The 23,962-nt window shown below is 42.6% G+C and overlaps 1 protein-coding gene across 3 annotated transcripts in view; it reads right to left on the bottom strand.

Annotated features, from left to right (window-relative positions):
* Window positions 1-23,962, bottom strand: part of cdk14 (cyclin-dependent kinase 14) — a 715,009-nt gene that overhangs the window by 457,529 nt on the left and 233,518 nt on the right. For all 3 annotated transcript variants that reach the window (XM_034173976.1, XM_034173975.1, XM_034173977.1), the window contains one exon: window positions 21,398-21,492. In XM_034173976.1, coding sequence (XP_034029867.1) covers window positions 21,398-21,492 — 95 coding nt within the window. The remainder of the gene's footprint in view (window positions 1-21,397; window positions 21,493-23,962) is intronic.

Genomic DNA, 23,962 nt, shown 5'->3' with positions numbered 1-23,962 from the left:
GTGTGACCACACAGTGAAATTATGGTCAAAAACATTCCGATTTCTTACAGTAAACATTGATGTTATGCATTCACGTTAAATTAGATCTGATTAATTTCCTCCACAGGCTTTCTCAACACTGAAATTCATATCTTGCCTATAGTTTGGCCTATGAGCAGGAGACATGTGAAAACAACTATTGGAGTCAGGAGGTCCAAATCTTTTGAATTCCTGGTACTTCTGTGCTTGAAGATTGTGACAGATGAACTGTACATAGGAATCGAAGACAATGACTAAATGGTTTTTGTACTGGGTGTCTATGGACAGTCCTTGGGTGCAACTGGAATGACATTGCATCAAGTGACAGAATGACAGAATAAGACTTGCTATTTTGTGAAGTTACATCCATTATGGCATGCAGGACATAGATGTTTCAGTGTACAAGACCCCAGTAAGTGGCCGAGGCCAAGGAAATACCTACATATCATCGAGCTGTGGCTGATGGATGCCTGCTTTCAGCAGATAGGGACAGGCTGCTGGTCTGCCTACACTGTTGCCAATCAGAACCTTGTACAGTTCTGTAACATGGTGGATCCCAAACACACCATGCTCCTACGCTTTCCCTGAATTTTGTCTCAAACAGCTGCTAAATGTCAGTGTGTTCAAACAAGCAGTTACAGCACTAAGAAGCCATATCAACACATACACGATGAACTTCAAATGTTTTGTAGCCATAAATGTCAGCATAATAACTTTCAAAATTGGTATACTATAATGGTTATTAACAAGCAGGAATACAAGGTCTGTTAGAAAACTAGCCGACCTTTTTATTTTTTTTAAAAAACTATATGGATTTGAATCGTGCGCTTGCATCAGCCAAGCTTGAACCTTCGTGCGCATGCGTGAGTTTTTTCACGCCTGTCGGTTGCGTCATTCGCCTGTGGGCAGGCTTTGAGTGAGCACTGGTCCACCCCCCTCGTCAGATTTTCATTGTCAGGGAAGTGGCTGAGCGACTGGAGCAGCGCTGAGTCAAATTTTTCCAGAAACTGTGAGAGACAGCCAGGTGGAAACCATTCGGAAGATTCAAATGGCTTTCGGTGAGGATACTCTCGGCGTCACACAGATTAAGGAGCATTACAACCGGATTAAAGACGGCCCACAGCGGCGGAGGGCGTGCCGCGCTCCGAGCGGCCATCAACAGGCTGAAACGACCAAATCATTTCCAAAGTGAAGGCTGTGTTGATCCGGGACGTCGTCTGACTACCAGAGAAATTGCAGAAGAGGTGTACATCAGCACTTTTGCGGCACATTCCACTGTTACAGAAGATTTTGTAATGAAAGACGTGCAGAGGAATTCGTGCGTCGGGACGGAGCCACAATGGCGCACAGCAAAAAGCACGTCCGTGTCGGAAACCATTCGGAAGATTCAGACGGCTTTCAGTGGCTTTTCAGTCGAGTGAGTATCCGAGAAATTGTGAAACAGCTGTGCATGTCACAACTTGTCCTGTGAGACTTCCAACACGGACGTGCTTTTTGCTGTGCGCCATTGCGGCTCCGTCCCGACGCGCAAATTCCTCCGCACGTCTTTCATTACAAAATCTCCTGTAACAGTGGAATGTGCCACAAAAGTGCTGATGTACACCTCTTCTGCAATTTCTCTGGTAGTCAGATGACGTCCCGGATCAACACAGCGTTCAGTTTGGAAATGACCTGGTCGTTTCAGCCTGTTGATGGCCGCTTGGAGCGCGGCGCGCCCTCCACCGCTGTGGGCCGTCTTTAATCCGGTTGTAATGCTCCTTAATCTGTGTGACGCCGAGAGTATCCTCACCGAAAGCCGTCTGAATCTTCCGAATGGTTTCTACCTGGTTGTCTCTCACAGTTTCTGGAAAAATTTGATTCAGCACTGCTCCAATCGCTCAGCCATTTCCCTGACAATAAAAATCTGATGAGGGGGGTGGACCAGTGCTCACTCAAAGCCTGCCCACAGGCGAATGACGCAACCGACAGGCGTGAAAAAAACTCACACATGCGCACGAAGGTTCAAGCTTGGCTGATGCAATCACACATGATTCAAATCCATATAGCTTTTTAAAAAAAATAAAAAGGTTGGATAGTTTTCTAACAGACCTTGTATGTACTGATGCAGGGGTGTGCAAGAAAGTGTCATGAAGGCCAAGGTCATTCAGGTTTTCCTTGTTACCAATCACCTCACCAGGTGATCAGGGCTTTAAGTTGAGGGGAGGACCTCATCGGTGAAAGCACCTGCGGAGGTGGTTGGTTGCAAATGAACCCTGCACCGGTCAAGCAATGCTGTCCACTCCATTGGAATGTCATCAAATATTGAGGCATTCCAACAAATGGTTGCTGAGCAAAATTCTGAGATGTATCTCATCCCATTTTGATATGACGGGATCACATAGAGTTCATGATTAAATATGAAGGAGATTCACTCGGTAGTTGCTGATATCTAGCTCCAGACAGACAGATGGGCCAACACAGATACACGTGCTTCCAATATTCGCCATATGGGCCTCATACCCAGGGATGAGTAGCCACAGATGCTGAATGATTATTCCTAAAGGTGCCTTCTGATTTGATTTGAAATTTGTCAATTTGACAAATTTCATTTTGAATCAATAAATTATGGCCTGCACTCGCTGTGATATCTAAGAAATCAGAGATGTAGTTGATGTACTTTGGTGCTCAGATCTGTGGTTAATAAATATTTCCAGCGAGTTTATTTTAAAAGTTGAGTACTTTTCGATCAGGAAGCCTCTTTCTACCAACTCATATCACACACAGTGTTTGCCTACGGTCTGTTGACCTCTGAGTTTAGCCAGCAGATTGAGGATGGAGGTGGTAGAAGAAGAAATCACATTATGTACTTTCCCAATTATCTCCCACTGCAGCCCAAACCATGAGCAACTCTTGTCTAGGTTATTCAAACAGACACGCCACAAACTACTCAATGTCTCTTTTCTCATTTCAATGTCTCCTCTTTTGAGTTTGAGCTTTCTAAAGCCCCCGTCACACATGGCAAGAAGATACCGGAGCCATGCCTGACACAGCAAATATTGCCATAATCCGACACAGTCGGGAGGAAAAGAGGTGTGGCTAGTTCTGTCAGAACGTAGACAGACTGTCTCGTCCACACCTGTCAGATCACATCAAAAACGTATGTAGACGACACAGACTGCTGTCATAAAAGGTGCTGCAGACTGCCCCATCTCCAAATTTCTGGATGGCAAACACAGACCAGAGCGCTGTATTCCTCCTTTTGCACAGGACCCGTACTGGACATCAAAGCACAACCAACGTATGGACCGGACTGCTACGTGTGCGCACACATATGTGCGCGCACGTGCACAGCTGTCAGTGGACAGTTTTACTGTCAGCTAAACTTCGCTGCGTGTGCACGCACACGCGCAGTGAACCTTTGCAGACAGTCAAAGGACACCTTTGCTTAATAAAGTTTGCAGTGAGCGTTCCCACTATATTTGTGGCAGCAAACTTTATTCCCCTCCCCACACAACGCAACTCTACATGGTGATTTCCGGTTGGATTATCACATGGGATTTATGTTTGGCATCACTGTTTCCAGCATTCCACCACAGGTTTTTGAGCAACTGTATGGATTTCCGTAGATGGCTGTCAGACCATTTTGGAACTGAAATCTAACACTGTTTGGATGTGCGCCGATTCAAAAGTCCAACACCATTCTGTGTGATTCCGGCTATGTGTGAGACCGGGGTATAAGTAATACATGCTATCATTATTCTTTGACTTCCCTTACCAAAAAATAGTACTGATAAGTATATAAAAAGTAAACTGGAAGTATACTTGAAACCTACTTGCATGTACTACTTTTTGGTAAGGGTTCTGTGTACTTTCTCGATATATTCTTTATGTTTATTCTTATTTTAATTATGTGTTAGTTTGTATCGGTTTTATTTCTACTTGTCATTTTAATTGTAGTTGCCTCAGAGGATGTAGCTCTGTTTTATTGTGCTTTGATGATTTATCCTTTTGAACAGTCAGTATTTTTTTTTTTTTTTTTTTTTTTTTACTTTTGCAGGTCAAATAGGCTTTCAAGCCCATTGGGGCCTGTGCATATCTCCAGATTCTGTAGGGTGAGGTGGAATATGCTCTACGACTCATCCTGGATGGGAAGCCAGCATGATGCAGGTTACGGTACATCTGGAAAGTATTCACTGCGCTTCACTTTTTCCACATTTTGTTATGTTACAGCCTTATTCCAAAATGGATCAAATACATTGTTTTCTTCATATTTATGCACACAATGCACCATAATGACATTTTTTTTTTTTTTTAGATTTTTGCAAATTTATTAAAAATAATAAAAACTAAGAAATCACATGCACATAAGTATTCACAACCTTTGCCGTGAAGCTGAAAATTGAGCTATGGTGCATCCTGCTTCCACTGATCATCCTTGAGATGTTAAGACAGCTTAACTGGAGTCAACCTGGGGTAACTTCAGTTGATTGGACACAATTTCATGAAGCACACACCTGTCTACATATAAGGTCCCACAGTTGACAGTGCATGTCAGAGCGCAAACCAAGCATGAAGTCAAAGGAATTGTCTGTAGAACTCTGACAGGATTGTCTTGAGGCACAAATCCGAGGAAGGGTACAATCAATCAATCAATTCAATCAATTTTTTTATATAGCGCCAAATCACAACAAACAGTTGCCCCAAGGCGCTTTATATTGTAAGGCAAGGCCATACAATAATTATGTAAAACCCCAACGGTCAAAACGACCCCCTGTGAGCAAGCACTTGGCTACAGTGGGAAGGAAAAACTCCCTTTTAACAGGAAGAAACCTCCAGCAGAACCAGGCTCAGGGAGGGGCAGTCTTCTGCTGGGACTGGTTGGGGCTGAGGGAGAGAACCAGGAAAAAGACATGCTGTGGAGGGGAGCAGAGATCGATCACTAATGATTAAATGCAGAGTGGTGCATACAGAGCAAAAAGAGAAAGAAACAGTGCATCATGGGAACCCCCCAGCAGTCTACGTCTATAGCAGCATAACTAAGGGATGGTTCAGGGTCACCTGATCCAGCCCTAACTATAAGCTTTAGCAAAAAGGAAAGTTTTAAGCCTAATCTTAAAAGTAGAGAGGGTGTCTGTCTCCCTGATCTGAATTGGGAGCTGGTTCCACAGGAGAGGAGCCTGAAAGCTGAAGGCTCTGCCTCCCATTCTACTCTTACAAACCCTAGGAACTACAAGTAAGCCTGCAGTCTGAGAGCGAAGCAGCTCTATTGGGGTGATATGGTACTACGAGGTCCCTAAGATAAGATGGGACCTGATTATTCAAAACCTTATAAGTAAGAAGAAGAATTTTAAATTCTATTCTAGAATTAACAGGAAGCCAATGAAGAGAGGCCAATATGGGTGAGATATGCTCTCTCCTTCTAGTCCCCGTCAGTACTCTAGCTGCAGCATTTTGAATTAACTGAAGGCTTTTTAGGGAACTTTTAGGACAACCTGATAATAATGAATTACAATAGTCCAGCCTAGAGGAAATAAATGCATGAATTAGTTTTTCAGCATCACTCTGAGACAAGACCTTTCTGATTTTAGAGATATTGCGTAAATGCAAAAAAGCAGTCCTACATATTTGTTTAATATGCGCTTTGAATGACATATCCTGATCAAAAATGACTCCAGGATTTCTCACAGTATTACTAGAGGTCAGGGTAATGCCATCCAGAGTAAGGATCTGGCCAGACACCATGTTTCTAAGACTTGTGGGGCCAAGTACAATAACTTCAGTTTTATCTGAGTTTAAAAGCAGGAAATTAGAGGTCATCCATGTCTTTATGTCTGTAAGACAATCCTGCAGTTTAGCTAATTGGTGTGTGTCCTCTGGCTTCATGGATAGATAAAGCTGGGTATCATCTGCGTAACAATGAAAATTTAAGCAATACCGTCTAATAATACTGCCTAAGGGAAGCATGTATAAAGTGAATAAAATTGGTCCTAGCACAGAACCTTGTGGAACTCCATAATTAACTTTAGTCTGTGAAGAAGATTCCCCATTTACATGAACAAACTGTAATCTATTAGACAAATATGATTCAAACCACCGCAGCGCAGTGCCTTTAATACCTATGGCATGCTCTAATCTCTGTAATAAAATTTTATGGAACATTTCTGCTGCTTTGAAGGTCCCACTGAGCACAGTGGCCTCTATCATCCATAAATGGAAGAAGTTTGGATCCACCAAGACTCCTCCTGCAGCTGGCCGCCTGTCTAAACTGAGTGATCCGGAGAAAAGGGCCTTGGTCACTCAGTCAGAGCGCCAGTATTCCTATGTGGCGAGAGGAGAACCTTCTAGAAGGACAACCATCTCCGCATCAATCCGCCAATCAGGCCTGTATGGTAGAGTGGCCAGACAGAAGCCACTCTTTAGTAAAAGGCACATCGCATCCCATCTGGAGTTTGCCAAAAGGCACCTGAAGGACTCTCAGACCATGAAACAACATTCTCTGGTCTGATAAGACATAGACTCAACTCTTTGGCGTGAATGCCAGGCGTCATGTTTGGAGAAAACCAGGAACCATCCCTACAGTGAAGCATGGTGGTGACAGCATCATGCAGAGTGAATTTTTTTTCAGCGGCAGGAACTGGGAGACTAGTCATGATTGAGGGAAAGATGAATATAGCAATGTACAGAGACATCCTGAATGAAAACCTGCTCAGAGCGCTCTTGACCTCAGACAGGGGAAAAGGATCATCTTTCAGCAGGACAATGATCCTAAGCACACAGCTAAGATATCAAAGGAGTGGCTTCAGGATGAATCTGTGAATGTCCTTGAGTGGCCCAGACAGAGCCCAGACCTGAATCTGATTGAACATCTCTGGAGAGATCTGAAAATGGCTGTGCACCGACTCTCCCCATCCAACCTGATGGAGCTTGAGAGGTGCTGCAAAGAGGAATGGACAAAACTGCCCAGCGATAGGTGCACCAAGCTTGTAGCATCATATACAAGAAGACTTGGGCTGTAATTGCTGCCAAAGGTGCATCAACAAAGTGATGATCAAAGGTTGTGAATACTTATGTACATAGTTTTTTTATAGTCAATAATTTTGCAAAAGTTTTTCATGTTTTTTTCTTGCGAGTAAAATTTTGAGGGGAAAAAAAAAAAGAATTTACTCCATTTTGGCATAAGGCAAAATGAAATAACATCAGCCACTTGCCGCTATATGCCGTAATTACACACAAACTCTCCCACACAAATGAGCATGCTGATGTGCTGGGGTAAAAAAAGTCCTATTTTAGACATTTAATTACTGCACCATATATGGTAGAATGCACACAGGCAACTGTGTGCACAGTTCTCTGTGCCTGTACCAACTGGGAAAATATCATCGAAGAAACAATAGATTTTTGTTTGTTTGCGTAATAGCCAGTGCATGAGTTCACTATGTGTCCTGTGTACAGAGTCGTGATGTCAAACACAGACTCTGTTATGAGCATCTGTGTGTGGTCCACCTGTTACACATGGAGACATTTAGTATTCTTAAAGAAGCAGCACAAAGTAAAATTCAATTTGCCCAACATTTACAATTTTTTTTTTTTTTTAATTCTGTGCAGCCTGTGTGCTGGTACAGCATTCTGTAACAATGTTTTGCCAAGCACAATAAGTGTGAAAAATTCAAACACTATCAGCACCTGCTAAATTTCCTTTTGATATTGATGATCATGTGGCATATACAAACACCACCTATTTGTATGTTCCCTCCCAGAATTTTGCAATTTTGCAGGTGCACTCAGGTGGCCATACCCCAAATCGCATACTCATGAAGGCAAACACGCTAACGGACAATATGCACATCTTCATTGTGCAGTGTTAATAACCTTCCGCAAATCACACACTAAGTGTCTTGTCCAAGTACGCAGGTAGGATGAGCAGAATTCGAACCCAAGACCCAATTTCAAAAGCAATATAATGTTTGAGTCTACTAAACTTATTTAGTCAACTAGGGTTAGTCGTCCAACATTATCCATCTAATCATGTTTCACAATCATGGCAAAAGCTGTCTTACACTAGTCGACGGTTTTCTTGGGCATAACAGCCTCGCGCATGCTGTTGCCAAGAGACGGGTCCATGTGCGACCATTTTTTTTTTACTTCTGGGTTGGTTGTTGTCGTGAACTATCCAGCCAGCCTTTGTTTCGTTAACTGGCTTTATTAACACTTACGGACACATGCAAACCGCAAAATGACGTGGTTAGCACTTTGCCTAGCAGTTTCACTCTACAGTTTCTTCTTCTATACTTCTGCCAAGCCTTTTTATGCACACAACGCTGCTCTGTGTAACAGCGATGCCCAGTGGCTAATGTGAGAACTGTCACAAACACATCGGGACAATCGTCTGCTACAACCATGGCCAAAAGTAGAGGAAGTTCTCCTTTTGAAGAAATATGAGTGACGTAGGGGTGCTCTTGAGTGTTCCATCAAGTGGTGGTACATGATAGTGGTGGTACATTTTTTGAGGTGAGACACTAACGTTTTGTTGACTAAAATAACATTAGCCTCCGCTGTACCAGGCTCAAAAAACTTTAGTCGGGTAACACAAAACTTTAGCTGACTAAGCACTATGTGTAACAACTAACATAAAAAAATTAGTCAACAAAGTGAGTTTATTTGACAAACAAGATTAGACTGTCACCCACAGTCCATGATTGCTTTTCCTTAGCCCACTGTAACCTTGTTTTTTTTCTGTTTAGGTGTTAAAGACGGCTTTCGTTTAGCTTTTCTGTATGTAAATCCCATTTCCTTTCGGCGGTTTCTTACAGTTCGGTCACAGACGTTGGCTCCAGTTTCCTCCCATTCGTTCATTTGTTTTGTTGTGCATTTTTGATTTTTGAGACATATTGCTTTAAGTTTTCTGTCTTGACGCTTTGATGTCTTCCTTGGTCTACCAGTATGTTTGCCTTTAACAACCTTCCCATGTTTGTATTTGGTCCAGAGTTTAGACACAGCTGACTGTGAACAACCAACATCTTTTGCGACATTGCATGATGATTTACCCTCTTTTAAGAGTTTGATAATCCTCTCCTTTGTTTCAATTGACATCTCTGGTGTTGGAGCCATGATTCATGTCAGTCCACTTGGTGCAACAGCTCTCCAAGATGTGATCACTCCTTTTTAGATGCAGACTAACGAGCAGATCTGATTTGATGCAGGTGTTAGTTTTGGGGATGAAAATTTACAGGGTGATTCCATAATTTATTCCTCAGAATTGAGTCCATATTTTTTTTCCCCTCTGCTTGGTCTAAAAAAGTAACCGTTACTGACTGCCACAATTTTTTTTCTTGATTTCTTATAGTGTTTCTTAAAGCCAGAAAGTTGCCATTTGAAATGACTTTAGTTTTGTGTCATGTCTGTGATCTGCTTTTTTCTACAAAATTAAACAACTGAATGAACATCCTTCGAGGCCGGTGATTCCATAATTTTTGCCAGGGGTTGTATGTACGTGGGTGTGTATGTATATGTATACGAGGTCTATTAGAAAAGTATCCGACCTTATTATTTTTTTCAAAAACCATATGGATTTGAATCACGTGTGATTGCGTCAGACAAGCTTGAACCCTCATGCGCATGCGTGAGTTTTTCCACGCCTGTCGGTTGCGTCATTCGCCTGTGAGCAGGCTTTGAGTGAGGAGTGGTCCAGCCCCCTCGCCGTTTCATTGCCAGGAAATGGCGGAATGATTTGGGCTGTTTTTCCATCAGAATTGTTTCAGAAACTGTTAGAGACTGGCAGCTGGAAACCATTAGAAAAATTTATCTGGCTTTCGGTGAAAATGTTACGGGCTTGGTAGAGAATAAGGAGTGTTACTGTCGCTTTAAGGACGGCCCCCAGCGGCTGTGGGGCCGCGCCGCGCTCCGAAGCCGCCATCGACAGGCTGAACGACCATTTCATTTCTAAACGGATGGCTGTCTGGATCCGTGACCATCGTGTGCCATTTCTCTGGTTATCACAAGAGCTGGACATCAATCATTTTCTGGCAGATTTCACTTTTAACAAGAGATTTTGTCATGGAAAGCCGAGCGGAGGCTTCGCGCGTCACGATAGATTCGCTACTGGAGCGAGACAAAACCACCTCCGTTTTGGTCTAACAGGACGGCTTTGAGATGGCATTCAGACAGCTGTCGGTGGTTTTTCCATCGAGTGATTATCCGAGAAATTGTGGATGTGCCTGGACATGCCAGAACATGTCCTGTGAGGCTTCATCACGGCATTGCTTTGCACCATGCGGCACCGCCGCAATGCGCGGAATTCCTCCGCACGTCTGTCTCAATGTACCGAAAAAGTGCTGATGTCCACGTCTTTTCACAATTCCTGTGCTAGTCAGACGACGTCCCGGATAAAACACAGCGTCCAGTTTGGAAATGAACGGCATATTCCACTGTTACAGGAGTTTTTGTCATGGAAAGAGGAGCGGCGGCTTCGCGTGCCGCATGGTGCAAAGCAACGCCGTGATGAAGCCTCACGGGACATGTTCTGGCATGTCCAGGCACATCCACAATTTCTCGGATAATCACTCAATGGAAAAACCACCGACAGCTGTCTGAACGCCATCTCAAAGCCGTCCTGTGAGACCAAAACGGAGGTGGTTTTGTCTCGCTCCAGTAGCGAATCCATCGTGACGCGCGAAGCCTCCGCTCAGGTTTCCATGACAAAATCTCTTGTTAAAAGTGAAATCTGATGGAAAATGGTTGATGTCCAGCTCTTGTGATAACCAGAGAAATGGCACACGATGGTCACGGATCCAGACAGCCATTCGTTTAGAAATGAAATGGTTGTTCAGCCTGTCGATGGTGGTTTCGGAATGCGGCGTGCCCCACAGCCGCTGGGGGCCGTCCTTAAAGCGACAGTAACACTCCTTATTCTCTACCAAGCCCGTAACATTTTCACCGAAAGCCAGATAAATTTTTCTAATGGTTTCCAGCTGCCAGTCTCTAACAGTTTCTGAAAAAATTCTGATGGAAAAAAAGCCCAAATCATTCCGCCATTTCCTGGCAATGAAACAACGACAAGGGGGCTGGACCACTCCTCACTCAAAGCCTGCTCACAGGCAAATGACGCAACCGACAGGCGTGGAAAAACTCACGCATGCGCACGAGGGTTCAAGCTTGTCTGACGCAATCACACGTGATTCAAATCCATATGGTTTTTGAAAAAAAAATAATGTCGGATACTTTTCTAATAGACCTCGTATATATATATATATATATATATATATATATATATATATATATATATATATATATATATATATATATACATACATATGCATGGATGTGTGTGTGTGTGTATGTATATATACATACATATTCTATTTCTACCTCATTTCTTATGTCTCGTACTGTTACAAGTATTAGTATCATTGCTTATCCTTGTACACGCTGAAAGTTTATCTTTATCTTTAAGTAAAAGTTGCTTTTCTGACTGATGCGGGACATCAAAGTTCAGCACGTGAAATGATTTGACATCATTATATGCATGTTATTTTAATCTGGTGATTTACAAGATAAGCATTTATTATTTTTGAGTTATTGTCTACCCAACCTACCTGGATGGACTAACTCAAGCAGTCACCCACTCAGACACTTATCCTGTCTAAGCTTGACACTGTCAGAGAATAAGAGTGTACAGGCTGTTCGCAAAGCTCAGCACAAGCTGAAAATCAATGTGACATCAGAGTTCTGACAGTTTTCAATGTCAAGGCAGAAAATTCCTCATATTTTAAGGCTTGTGTTCAACATTACGTCTTCAAAGGATCACTGACTTTTCCCACTTTCATTAGCACCCCACAGACATTTAAACATGACTCAAAGCCTGCTGAGCTCCACTGAAGTCTCACCAAATATTCTTTAAAAGACGTGCTCCATCTGCCAACAGAGGGCTTTGCGCCGTTTGTCGTCTCATTAAGATTCAACAGTGATGGTAAGCTGAGTAAGCTTGTTCTGTTCCAGATATTTTTGGCTGAGCTGGGCCTTTCAAGATCAAACATTGACCTGAATATCAATATGACCATCACAATTGGATTTCCACTGATTCATATGCAAATATGTAACAGAGGTCAGGAGTCTATATGAGTTTCATCTTGCCTCAAATTTCTTAGAGCGAACACAAATGCACAACTCATGATGGTATGAAATTAGAACAAACTTTAAGGCAAATGGTCTTAAGAGTAGGATGGAAGGGGAAAAATAAAAAATACTACTTCAAACCACAAACGATGCCACATAAGAGTAAAAATACTTTTAATACAAAATCCTTTCACTCGTCTGTACTGAGAAAACGTGAACAACAAATGAGTTTTATTTGCTACATGAAAACACAAGCACCATCTCTGTGCATAAATATATATGAAATTCATCCATTTTCTATACCCGCTTACCCTGTGATCCTTCAATTAAGGGTCACAGGGGAGCTGGAGCCTATCCCAGCAGTCATAGGGTGTGAGTAAGGGTACACTATGAGTAGGACACCAGCCTACCGCAGGGCTACAAACAGACAGATAAACCCATACACACTCACATGCTCAAGTTTCCAATTCACCTAACCTGCATGTTTTTGGAAGTGGGAGGAAGCCGGAGCACCGGGAGGGAACCCACGCAAACACGGGGAGAACATGCAAACTCCACAGAGAAAGACCCCAGGTGGGAGGTGATCCCACAACCTTCTTGCTGTGAGATAACAGTGCCTACCACTAAGCCACCGTGTCATCCTATCTGCCTTACCGTGTTAAAATGTCCTACTTTAAAGCAGAAAACACCATCTTTATAATCAGGTACAAAAAATGATCTTTATAGCTATTTTCCGCCTCCATGACAACTGTACAGAAGGTGATTTTTTTTGTAACGTCTTAGATAAGCTTTAACCAATAAAGTTCTGTATAATTGGGGGCGTGGTTGCTTTGAGTGACATTGGTTGAGTTCAGCAATTCCTCCTACTCTCAGAGCTTCCAGCTGTAACTCAGAGTCCTCTGGCAGCGGCCGCTCGCGGTTGTGTTGTTGCATCTGTTTGCTTGGAGCATTTTATTACAAACACCTCTCATAATACAGCTTGTTCTGTGCTGAAACTTCCTGATGGATCATATAAAATGTCCCTGTTGCAAGACTGACGCTGAGTGAAACTCTTGTCTTATTTAATGTTGTATGCTAACTGTGTCAGCACTATTAGCAGCTGTCAGTAGTTCCACTTAATGCATGATTACTGAGGAAATACGCCATGCATAGCATCTGCTGTTCACACCAAAGCAAAGGTTTGCCTGTTAGCTGGTGCTCTGGACTTGAACAGAAGGGCGTGTTCAGTCCTTTTTCATCACACACTGAGCCACTCCCACTCCACCTCTTAATGCATGATTGAGTTCATTGTGAATCAGTGTAGGCGGGGCTCTCAACATGGCGCTGCCCAGACAAGGTGTCATTTGCTGATCCGGGTCTCTATAGAATACAATACCAATGGATGATGTCGCACAGGCTTTGTCCATTATATATATATATATATATATATATATATATATACAATCTATGGTTATGATGCACAAACAGCAAGTCCTGCCTTTCCTTTGCTTTTTGCATCAATCAACTGTTTGCACGGGTGGTGGGGTATCAAGGCATATTTGAATAGATGACTGTCCTACAACCCCACATCAGAAGAAAGTTGGGGTGTATGGAAAATGTAAATTAAAAAAATGATTCTGATATTTACTCTATCTTCTATTTCATTGTAGACTATATGAACCAAAGATATTTCATGCTTTGTGTAATCAACTTCATTTTATTTGTTAATATACAGTAGATCCATTCCATTCTATTTGAGACCTGCAACACATTCCAAACAAGTTGTGACACTAAAGCATTTACCACTTTGTAATTCTGCCATTACTTCTCACAACATTAAAAACATCTTTTGGCACTGAGGATGACATGCAATGAAGCCGGTCAGGTGTTATTTTGTGCACAAGTTCATGCAAACTCATTTAAAGTGTGCAACATTATGGTTTCGTTGTTGTTGCATTTTTCATTTAAAAATTCTCCACACATTCTTTGATGGGGACAGGTCAGGACTGCAGGCAGGTCAGTCTAGTACCCGTACCCATTCCTTCCACAGCCATGTCTTTGTAATGTGTGCAGAATGTAGTTTGCATTGTCTTGCTGAAAAATGTATGGATGTACCTAAAACAGATGTAGTCTTGAAGACAACATATGTTGCTTTAAAATTTCAATTCCATCCATCCATCCATCCATTTTCTTCCGCTTTATCCGGAGTCGGGTCGCGGGGGCAGCAGCTCAAGCAAAGCCGCCCAGACCTCCCGATCCACACACACCTCCCTCAGCTCCTCCGGGGGAACCACAAGGCGTTCCCAAGCCAGCCGAGAGATGTAGTCCCTCCAGCGTGTCCTGGGTCTTCCCCGGGGCCTCCTCCCAGTGGGACGTGCCCGGAACACCTCTCCAGCGAGGCATCCAGAGCGCATCCGGAAAAGATGCCCGAGCCACCTCAACTGACTCCTTTCGACGTGGAGGAGCAGCGGCTCGACTCCGAGCTCCTCCCGAGTGACCAAGCTCCTCACCCTATCTCTAAGGGAGCGCCCAGCCACCCTGCGGAGGAAACTCATCTGGGCCGCTTATCATCATCAATTCATCAATTTTATTTATATAGCGCCAAATCACAACAAACAGTTGCCCCAAGGCGCTTTATATTGTAAGGCAAGGCCATACAATAATTACGTAAAAAACCCAACAGTCAAAACGACCCCCTGTGAGCAAGCACATGGCGAAAGTGGGAAGGAAAAACTCCCTTTTAACAGGAAGAAACCTCCAGCAAACTAGGCTCAGGGAGGGGCAGTCTTCTGCTGGGACTGGTTGGGGCTGAGGGAGAGAACCAAGAAAAAGACATGCTGTGGAGCGGAGCAGAGATCAATCACTAATGATTAAATGCGGAGTGGTGCATACAGAGCAAAAAGAGAAAGAAACAGTGCATCATGGGAACCCCCCAGCAGTCTAAGTCTATAGCAGCATAACTAAGGGATGGTTCAGGGTCACCTGATCCAGCCAACTATAAGCTTTAGCAAAAAGGAAAGTTTTAAGCCTAATCTTAAAAGTAGAGAGGGTGTCTGTCTCCCTGATCCGAATTGGGAGCTGGTTCCACAGGAGAGGAGCCTGAAAGCTGAAGGCTCTGCCTCCCATTCTACTCTTACAAACCCTAGGAACTACAAGTAAGCCTGCAGTCTGAGAGCGAAGCGCTCTATTGGGGTGATATGGTACTATGAGGTCCCTAAGATAAGATGGGACCTGATTATTCAGGTCCCATCGAGATCGCTTGTACTCGCGATCTCGTTCTTTCGGTCATGAGCCAAATCTCATGACCATAGGTGAGGATCGGAACGTAGATCGATCGGTAAATCGAGAGCTTTGCCCCCCTACTCAGCTCTCTCTTCACCACGACGGTCCGATACAGCGACCGCATCACTGCAGATGCTGCACGATCCGTCTATCGATCTCACGCTCCATCCGTCCCTCACTCGTGAACAAGACCCCGAGATACTTAAACTCCTCCACTTGAGGCAAGGACACTCCACCGACCTGAAGAGGGCAAAGCACCTTTTTCCGGTCGAGAACCATGGCCTCGGATTTGGAGGTGCTGATTTTAATCCCAGATGCTTCACACTCGACTGCAAACCGCCCCAGTGCACGCTGAAGGTCCTGATTTGACGAAGCCAACAGAACCACATCGTCCGCAAACAGCAGAGATGAGATTCTGTGGTTCATAAACCAGACCCCCTCTACACCCTGGCTGCGCCTAGAAATTCTGTCCATAAAAATAATGAACAGAACCGGTGACAAAGGACAGCCCTGGCGGAAGCCAACGTGCACTGGAAACAGGTTTGACTTACTACCGGCAATGCGAACCAAGCTCCTGCTGCGGTCGTACAGGGACCGGATAGCCCTTAGCAAAGGACCCTGGACCCCGTACTCCCGGAGCACTCCCCACAGGGTGCCCCGAGGGACCCACAAAACACATGTGTACTGGTTGGGCGAACTCCCATGAACCCTCGAGCACCCAATGGAGCGTGTAGAGCTGGTCCAGTGTGCCGCAACCAGGACGAAAACCACACTGCTCCTCCTGAATCCAAGGTTCGACCATCGGTCGAATTCTCCTCTCCAGTACTCTGGAATAGACCTTACCGGGGAGGCTGAGGAGTGTGATCCCCCTATAGTTGGAACACACCCTCCGGTCCCCCTTCTTAAACAGAGGGACCACCACCTCGGTCTGCCAATCCAGAGGCACTGTCCCCGATCGCCACGCGATGTTGCAGAGGCGTGTCAGCCAAGACAGCCCCACAACATCCAGAGACTTAAGGTACTCAGGACGGATTTCATCCACCCCAGGAGCCTTGCCACCGAGGAGCTTTCTAACCACCTCGGTGACTTCGGCCTGGTTAATGGATGAGTCCGCCTCTGAGTCCCCAGTCTCTGCTTCCTCTTCGGAAGACGTGACGATGGGATTGAGGAGATCCTCGAAGTACTCCTTCCACCGCCCGACAACATCCCCAGTCAGGGTCAACAGCTCCCCACCCACACCATAAACAATGCTGGTGGAGAGCTGCTTCCGCCTCCTGAGGCATCGGACGGTTTGCCAGAATCTCTTCAAGGCTGACCGATAGTCCTCCTCCATAGCCTCCCCGAACTCCTCCCAGACCCGAGTTTTTACCTAAAATTTCAATTCAGTTTTCTTAATGCTGTTATCACAGAAGTGGAAATTACCTTTGCTCACGGCACTGACACAACCCTACACATCAGAGTGGCTTTTGGACTTGTTGCTGTTAACACTCTGCAGGGTTCTTTTAATTCATTCATTTATTTATTTATTTGTACAGAGCACATGGTGTATTTCCTCCAAAAATAGACCGGAAACATTGACCACAACACGTTTCCACTGTGTGATGGTCCAACCAAGATGCCCCTGAGCCCAAAAAGAAGACACTACTTCTGGACCACAGTAAAGACTTAAGTGGCATTTGTGAATGCACCTCCATACTGTAGTCTTTGACAAAGGTTTCCAAATTATATCGGCTATTGATGAATGTCAGTTCTTGATGCAATGCCGTCTTAGGGACTGGAGGTCATAGGTGTTCAAATTAGGCTTGTGCACTTACCTTTTATGCACTAAAATTCCTCAAGATTCATTGTGGAATTTTAATGATAATTATATTATGATATAATGGCATTATGCACTGGAGAGGGAGAAATCCAAACCAATCTTCCAATCATTCTTTGAGGAACACTGTTCACAAACATTTTAATAATTTTCTCACACATTTTGAGATCCACTGCCCCCTTTGCTCCTCAAACACTCGTGGGCACTGCTTTTGTAACAAAGCCTGATTACAATCACCTGTTTGAAATAACATTATTTTTCTATTCTTTTTTTCTTTTTTTTTACCTTATTACTAGTCAAATGACCCCAGTCCCAACTGGTTTTGGAATGTGTTATAGGTCTTAAATGCAAGAATGGATGTACAGTGGCATGCAAAAGTATTCGGCCCATTGGTATTTCATGCATTTTAATTTATATATGTCATTTCAAATATAAAAACTAAATCAGGCTTCTTAATATAAAACTCTAAAATTATCTTCCTTAAACTCAAAGTCAAACCAAATCTGTACAACTTGATATAAAAAAAAGTAAGTCCCTTCGGCTGCTCCCTTGTTTGCACTCAGGGTCGCCACAGCAAATCCAAGGTGGATCTGCATGTTGAATTGGCACAGGTTTTACGCTGGATGCCCTTCCTGATGCAACTCCACATTACATGGAGAAATGTGGCAGGGGTGGGATTTGAACCCAGAACCGTCTGAACTGAAACCAAGCGCATTAACCACTTGGCCACCATCCCTGCACTACAACTTGATATAAATTAATTAAAAATATAAAAGCCAAGATGATGGGTTGCATAAGTAATGGGCCCCTTTGGTATAATACCTGTAAATAACCAACTTTATAACCAGCTTTCTTCAACCAAGTCAGGGGATGGATACATGAACATTTCCAAGTCAATGAATATGTCTTGGACTTTATTTGCATGAATTATGAAGAAATACAAATAGTATGGCACTCTATGGTAAATCTGCATGGCACAGACAGTTCTCAAAAACTGAGTGAATGTGCAAGATGGAGAAGAGTGAGGAAAGAAAGAAAGGAAGAAGTTATAGGCTTCTGTGGCTATGATTGGAGAAATAGTGTATAGTGCATGTTTTGTATTTTGTATCCCCAGTTATACAGCTTCATAATGAAGTGGTATAGAGGAGGATTTTCTTAAAAAGAAGACATGAAAGTTCAGCTACAATGTGCATGAAGGTATATCTGGGATGAAAACCTAGATTTGATGTTTTGGTGAAAGAGAATTTAATGATCACTGTGGAACTGTATGTGGATTTCCCATACAGTAGCGTCCCAACTTTGAGATGTGGGGTTGCATTTCTAATCACAGTGTAGAGCACACAAATGATTTAATCACTGTTCGCTTTCAAGGTCTTTGGTGTTCACTGCCATCTCAGCATCTATGGCAGGTAGGAGGCAGAATTATCTGAAAAATGATGGATCAAAGACCCTCAAGACTGGATTGGTCGTTCAAGCACAATTGTAATTTTTAATTTAAAGGAACACTCTGGAATAACTTCCACACCAGTGTTTCAAATTAACAAGGTGTGGCAGGTGCATGTGTGCACGTCAATCCAAACTTCAACTGTTTTTCAGGGAATAAAAGGCAGCTGTGTCTGACAATATAATTCTAAAAAAAAAAAAAAAATTCTGTCACGACATGAATTAGTCTGAAAATGTAATGATCTGCAGAATCTGTTTTATCCTATCGATATAGGGTCTACTCAATTCTAAAGCCCTGGTCCCACCAAATAATGAAGGGTGAATAATAAGCCACGCAGCATGTTTTTTTTTTTTTCTTTGGGGGGGGGGGGGGGGGGGGGGGTAGTGGCCCTGACAGGCTCTTAGAGACAGTATCTACGGTTAAGGAGGCTTATCTCTGAGCGTGGCGCTAATTTCAAGATGTCCAAAAATTAGCTCCAACAGCGTAGGGCAGTTAGTGTACGAGTTACTACGAGGACTAATGAGGATTATAGAGGTATGTTGTGGTGACGACGAGGCTGCTAAAAGCCCATTATCCCAATACCTACCAGTGACAAGGACCGGGAGAGGCTATTTTTTGAGTGGCGCAGCCCTCTTGCGCACACAATTCCACCTGCTTTTTTCATCTCTCTCTCTCCTGCTCCATGAAGTGGAGAACAGATTTGAAGCAGCTAAAGGTTATTATTCGTAATGTTTTATTTTAATAGCTTGGTAAAACAGTTGCATGTTCATTCATTCTATATAATCAACTGTAAAAGTATGTCTATGATAGATTTAATATGGTGTTAATGGATCAGGAGCTCCGCTGTGTGTGCGCACTGACTCGATGCGCGCTCAAAACGAGCATATAGGCAGAACAGCAGCACACGCAAAAGAGCAATTTTGCAGACATAAACAGACAATGTTAAAAATGAGATCACGGTGTGTAAATGACTGTGTGTTTAAAGCCGCAGAAGAAATAAAGCCAGCGAGCCATGGATGAAAAGGAAGCCAGTGAGACAAAGCGCAGAGGCGGCTGTCCAGGAATGCAGAATGGCAGCGCGAGCAAAAGAGCGATTTTGCAGACATAAACGGACGAACACAAAGTTAAAAGTGGGATCACAGTGTCAAAAGAAATAAAGCCAGCGAGAGGAAGCACAGAGGCGGCAGTCCAGGAACCTGTGGTTCGGTACTAGCTGGTCTAGTGCATTTAATGACTCTGGAACACAGGTGGACAGCAGCCTGACCCACGACACACACCCGCCGGACTGTACTGGCTTTATTTTTGGACTGCGTTTAAAAAAATGTACCAACATCTTAAATGCTGCTGTGAATTGAAAACCCACACTTTAAAAGGACCAAGTGTGGGAGGGCTGGGGGTTTGGACCAAACCCATGTCTAAATGTACACTAACGCATTATCATGGCACTACTTGGATCATATGTGGCTTGATGTGGATCATATGTGGCGACACAAGCCACTCGAAGCTGGCTCACTAGAGGCACATGCGAGGTACAGAGAGTCACACAGAGGTGCCTTAGTAGCGGAGGCGATAGGTGATAGCTTAAAACGTGGATCATTCTTCAAATAATTGCTGACACACCCATGCGTGGCTCATTATTCATGGTTTATTATTCGGTGGAGCCAAGGCTTAAACAAACATGATTTTTTTCAGAAGTCCTCACATTAGCATACTATGTTCAGATACACTAAAAATATGTTCATATGAGAATATGATATGCATTCATTATTACTGATCCCTTGGAGCGACTCCCTCAGGGAAAATGAGGTTCCAACAGCAGTGTATAGCAGCACACAGGATAAGAAGCACACAGCATCAAAAGAATATCAAAATTGAAAGTAAAAAAAGTTGTATTTAGACAAGTTCCTATTATGTGACTGCAAAGTGGAGCAAACAGTCAACAAGCTTGTCTCCCAAGCACAATATCTCAGGTTTAAGGCTGCCCAAGGCCCAATCATCTCATACTGCTGGAGTTGTTTAAGACAAACCAGATCATCATGTGGATCCGACAATAAACCTCCTGTGGTGGCCCTCAGCAAAATAGGATCAAATGGTAACAAGTAATAACTGCATTTAAATTCTAGTTTCCAAATAGCATGATAATGTTAATTTAGCAGGGAAATACTGTTGGATGTACTGGTTTAAAAAAAAAAAAAAAAAGGTAAAGGTAGCTACATATTTTACTGTATTTTTAAATTATTCTGTCAAACAGTTTATGTATTTATTTTTTGCTAAAACTATAGTTTTATTTTTTTCCAGTGTAGTTAAGAGCAAAGATCTTTAAGAAAGTCACATCAAGTTGTCTTTATATGTCTGCAAAAACTACTTAGTGAAATTTAATAACTGCAAAAGGAAACTTTTTATGTAATTTGTGTGCACACTGTTTTGCAAACCTAATGAAACCACAGTACTGAGCACAGATTGGAAACAAGAAAACCTTCAGTAATTTTAAATAGGGATGGCTGAACATTTTTAAAGTACCCAATAAACCAGAGTATGCCAATCAAAATGCCCACAACCTGAGATTCTGTGGGCACAGATTTAAAAACTGCTATTCAATCAGCATTCATTGGGGTCTAAACCATCAACATGAGCACTGACTTACAGTATGTACCCTTTGGAAACTCTGGTTTATTTTCTTTTTCACCAAAATAACTTCATTCTAATGTCCACTTTTAAAGAATTAAATGGGTGAAGTCAGCAAGACCAGATGAGGTGCACAAACTCACCACATACTCAAAGACCAGGGTCAGGGTTTCTTTAGTGTGGATGATGTCATGGAGCAACACAATGTTGGCGTGCTTCAGGCCTTTGAGAAGAGACGCTGCAGAGAAACAGAACAGAAAGCAAAAATGTGAAGCACATATCTGGATGAGGTGCCAAAGGAATTCTGCGCCTTCATTAGCGGCATCATTACAATGCAACACATGCCATCGACAATCTTCACCATATACAGGGATTAGGACCAGATTAAAATGAAAAGAAAAGGAAATACAGGGTGGATTTACTGCTGCATGTTCCCACACTCAACTGTCAACAAATTTATGAAACAAAAGACATTAACAAAAGAGAAAACACAAAGTGTGAAGATCCTCAAATCAGTCATGATTTTACATTCAGACCTCTGCCTCTCATACTGTAACACATTGTAGTCGACCTGTGATCCGTACAGACCCCCCTCCCATGGTTTGTCACACATGTGAACCATGGATTAATTGCAGAGTTTACATAAGTGTGATTTTGTCTCAGGTGTGATTTTGTCTCATTGTGACTTCTTTTTTAAAGTGATAAATGTGTTAATTTTGATGCAGCTAAAGCAGGTTAATGCAGCTACGCGTTCACGTCGTGCAGTTGTAAAAGCAGCCTTTAAGAACAGCCTTGTGCTCCATCTGCTGCAAACTCTGCACACTTCTGACCCAGAAGAAGTAGGGCGTGGTTCTCCATCTTTTGCTTTTGAACAAAAAATTCTCAAGAAGTTTTGACTCACTGGGTGTAATGCTGAGAAATGTTGGTTTCTCAGAATGCCAAAGATGGAGAAACATGCCCTACTTTTTCTACATCAGCACTGCCTCATTTCCTTTATCTTTATCTTTCCTTTATCTGACAAAGGCTATTTTTTAATTCACTGATACTGTCCACACTGCAGTTTCATATTACAATTAATTACTTTATTTTAAAATACTATGTAAAATACCTGACACCTTGTTTGTACATTTCAATCAGGACGATAGGCAAAATTTATTTTTCTATTGGAAAGCAAGGTATTATTTGCAAAAATGATCCGATCTATGGCTAAAAAAATATATCCAATCTGAACCATGAGTTTTGTGATCCATGACATCCCTGTCTGCCTCCCATTTCAAATGGAGCACAGATTACACAACATTAGCCTTTTATTCCAATCTGGAGATAAACAAATTAAAAACATCTCCAGAGGAAGCCTCTGCTAAAGGCCAAGTACTGCAGTTCTTAATTTGCTATCAGAAACCATTGTTACTACATTTGTTATTCACGAAAAATGATGACAATTTAAGTTGTAACACTATGGAAAGTAATAAACGATTTGGTACCATTCTAGTTTTGAAATATTAACATAAGACTATGTTCCACCTTTTGTTGCAACCAATACCAATATTGATAAATATTCTTCTTTAATTCTCTGCAATTGTATTTATGATGGGGGGAGGGGGGGTACAAAGACAAAGCTATATGGAGGTTTTCCTCTGACAGTTTCCTGTCACTTAAATGGTGAAAGACTCTGTTGTCTAAAAGGAACTCTGCTTTAGTGGGAAAAAAGATTTGCACAGACTTACAGACATTTATAGCCCAAAATATTTAATTTACGTGAACACTATGACATCTGTCATCTTCTAATTATGATTAACACTGAAAAAGTTATGCTAACATCCATAAGATGTCATGTAAATCACATCAGAGGTGTTGTGTTTTTAGACTAAGTGTTTATTTCTCACTAACTTTTACAAAATATGTGAGAAACATATTAGATTTATTCAGAAAAGGGCATGTTTCAGAGCATTTTCGACCATCTTGGTTTATTCTGCTCAGACAAGGAGCCAGCGGGCGTCACCATGCATCTCTATTCTGATTGGCTGTGACCGCGCGTTTTCCAGCATCCCTTGTGAAAATCGAGGGAAGCCCTCACATGATCCCTGACATCATTACTGTCGCTACCATAGACTGTACAGGTTGCTACCAAACATACTTCAAGGCCATCTGCTCACTTGAATTTATTCCCTTCAGGGGAACTATTTGCCTTTTTTTTTTTGCAGACAATGTGGATTTTGATCATATTGGCAACATCATATTATGAATCCTTATTTAAAGGCAAATAAGTAAAATTATAGTGGTGCCAAAGAAAATTATTTTGATGACTTTATGACTTAAAGGCCATGTACCTTTAACTAATAATTCTTTACAGCAGAAAAACTAAACAATGAAAAGTGGGTATATGTTTGTCCAATGGAAATTATTATGTGTGTGTGTATGTGTTTCTTCTGGCTGCTCCTTTTGTTGCTCAGGATTGCAACAGCAGAGCTGCTGTTGGTCCGCATGTTGATTTGGTAGAGGTTTTAAGCCTGATGACATGAATCCAAATGTACATGGCTATTATGATACGGTTCAGCTGCAAACCTCTGGCTGTGAGCAGCGGTCCAACCACCGTGCTGCCAATTGGAAAAATACACACCAGTACCACCTTGATCACAGACAGGCTCACAAGTCAGAGTTTTGTAATCCAGTGTTGCTCCAAAGCCAGAGCAGTGATTTTGCTGCTA

Source organism: Thalassophryne amazonica, chromosome 7 (assembly GCF_902500255.1).
Source record: "Thalassophryne amazonica chromosome 7, fThaAma1.1, whole genome shotgun sequence".
Classification (NCBI taxonomy): Eukaryota; Metazoa; Chordata; class Actinopteri; order Batrachoidiformes; family Batrachoididae; genus Thalassophryne; species Thalassophryne amazonica.
This window is presented reverse-complemented; position numbering and strand designations above follow the sequence as displayed.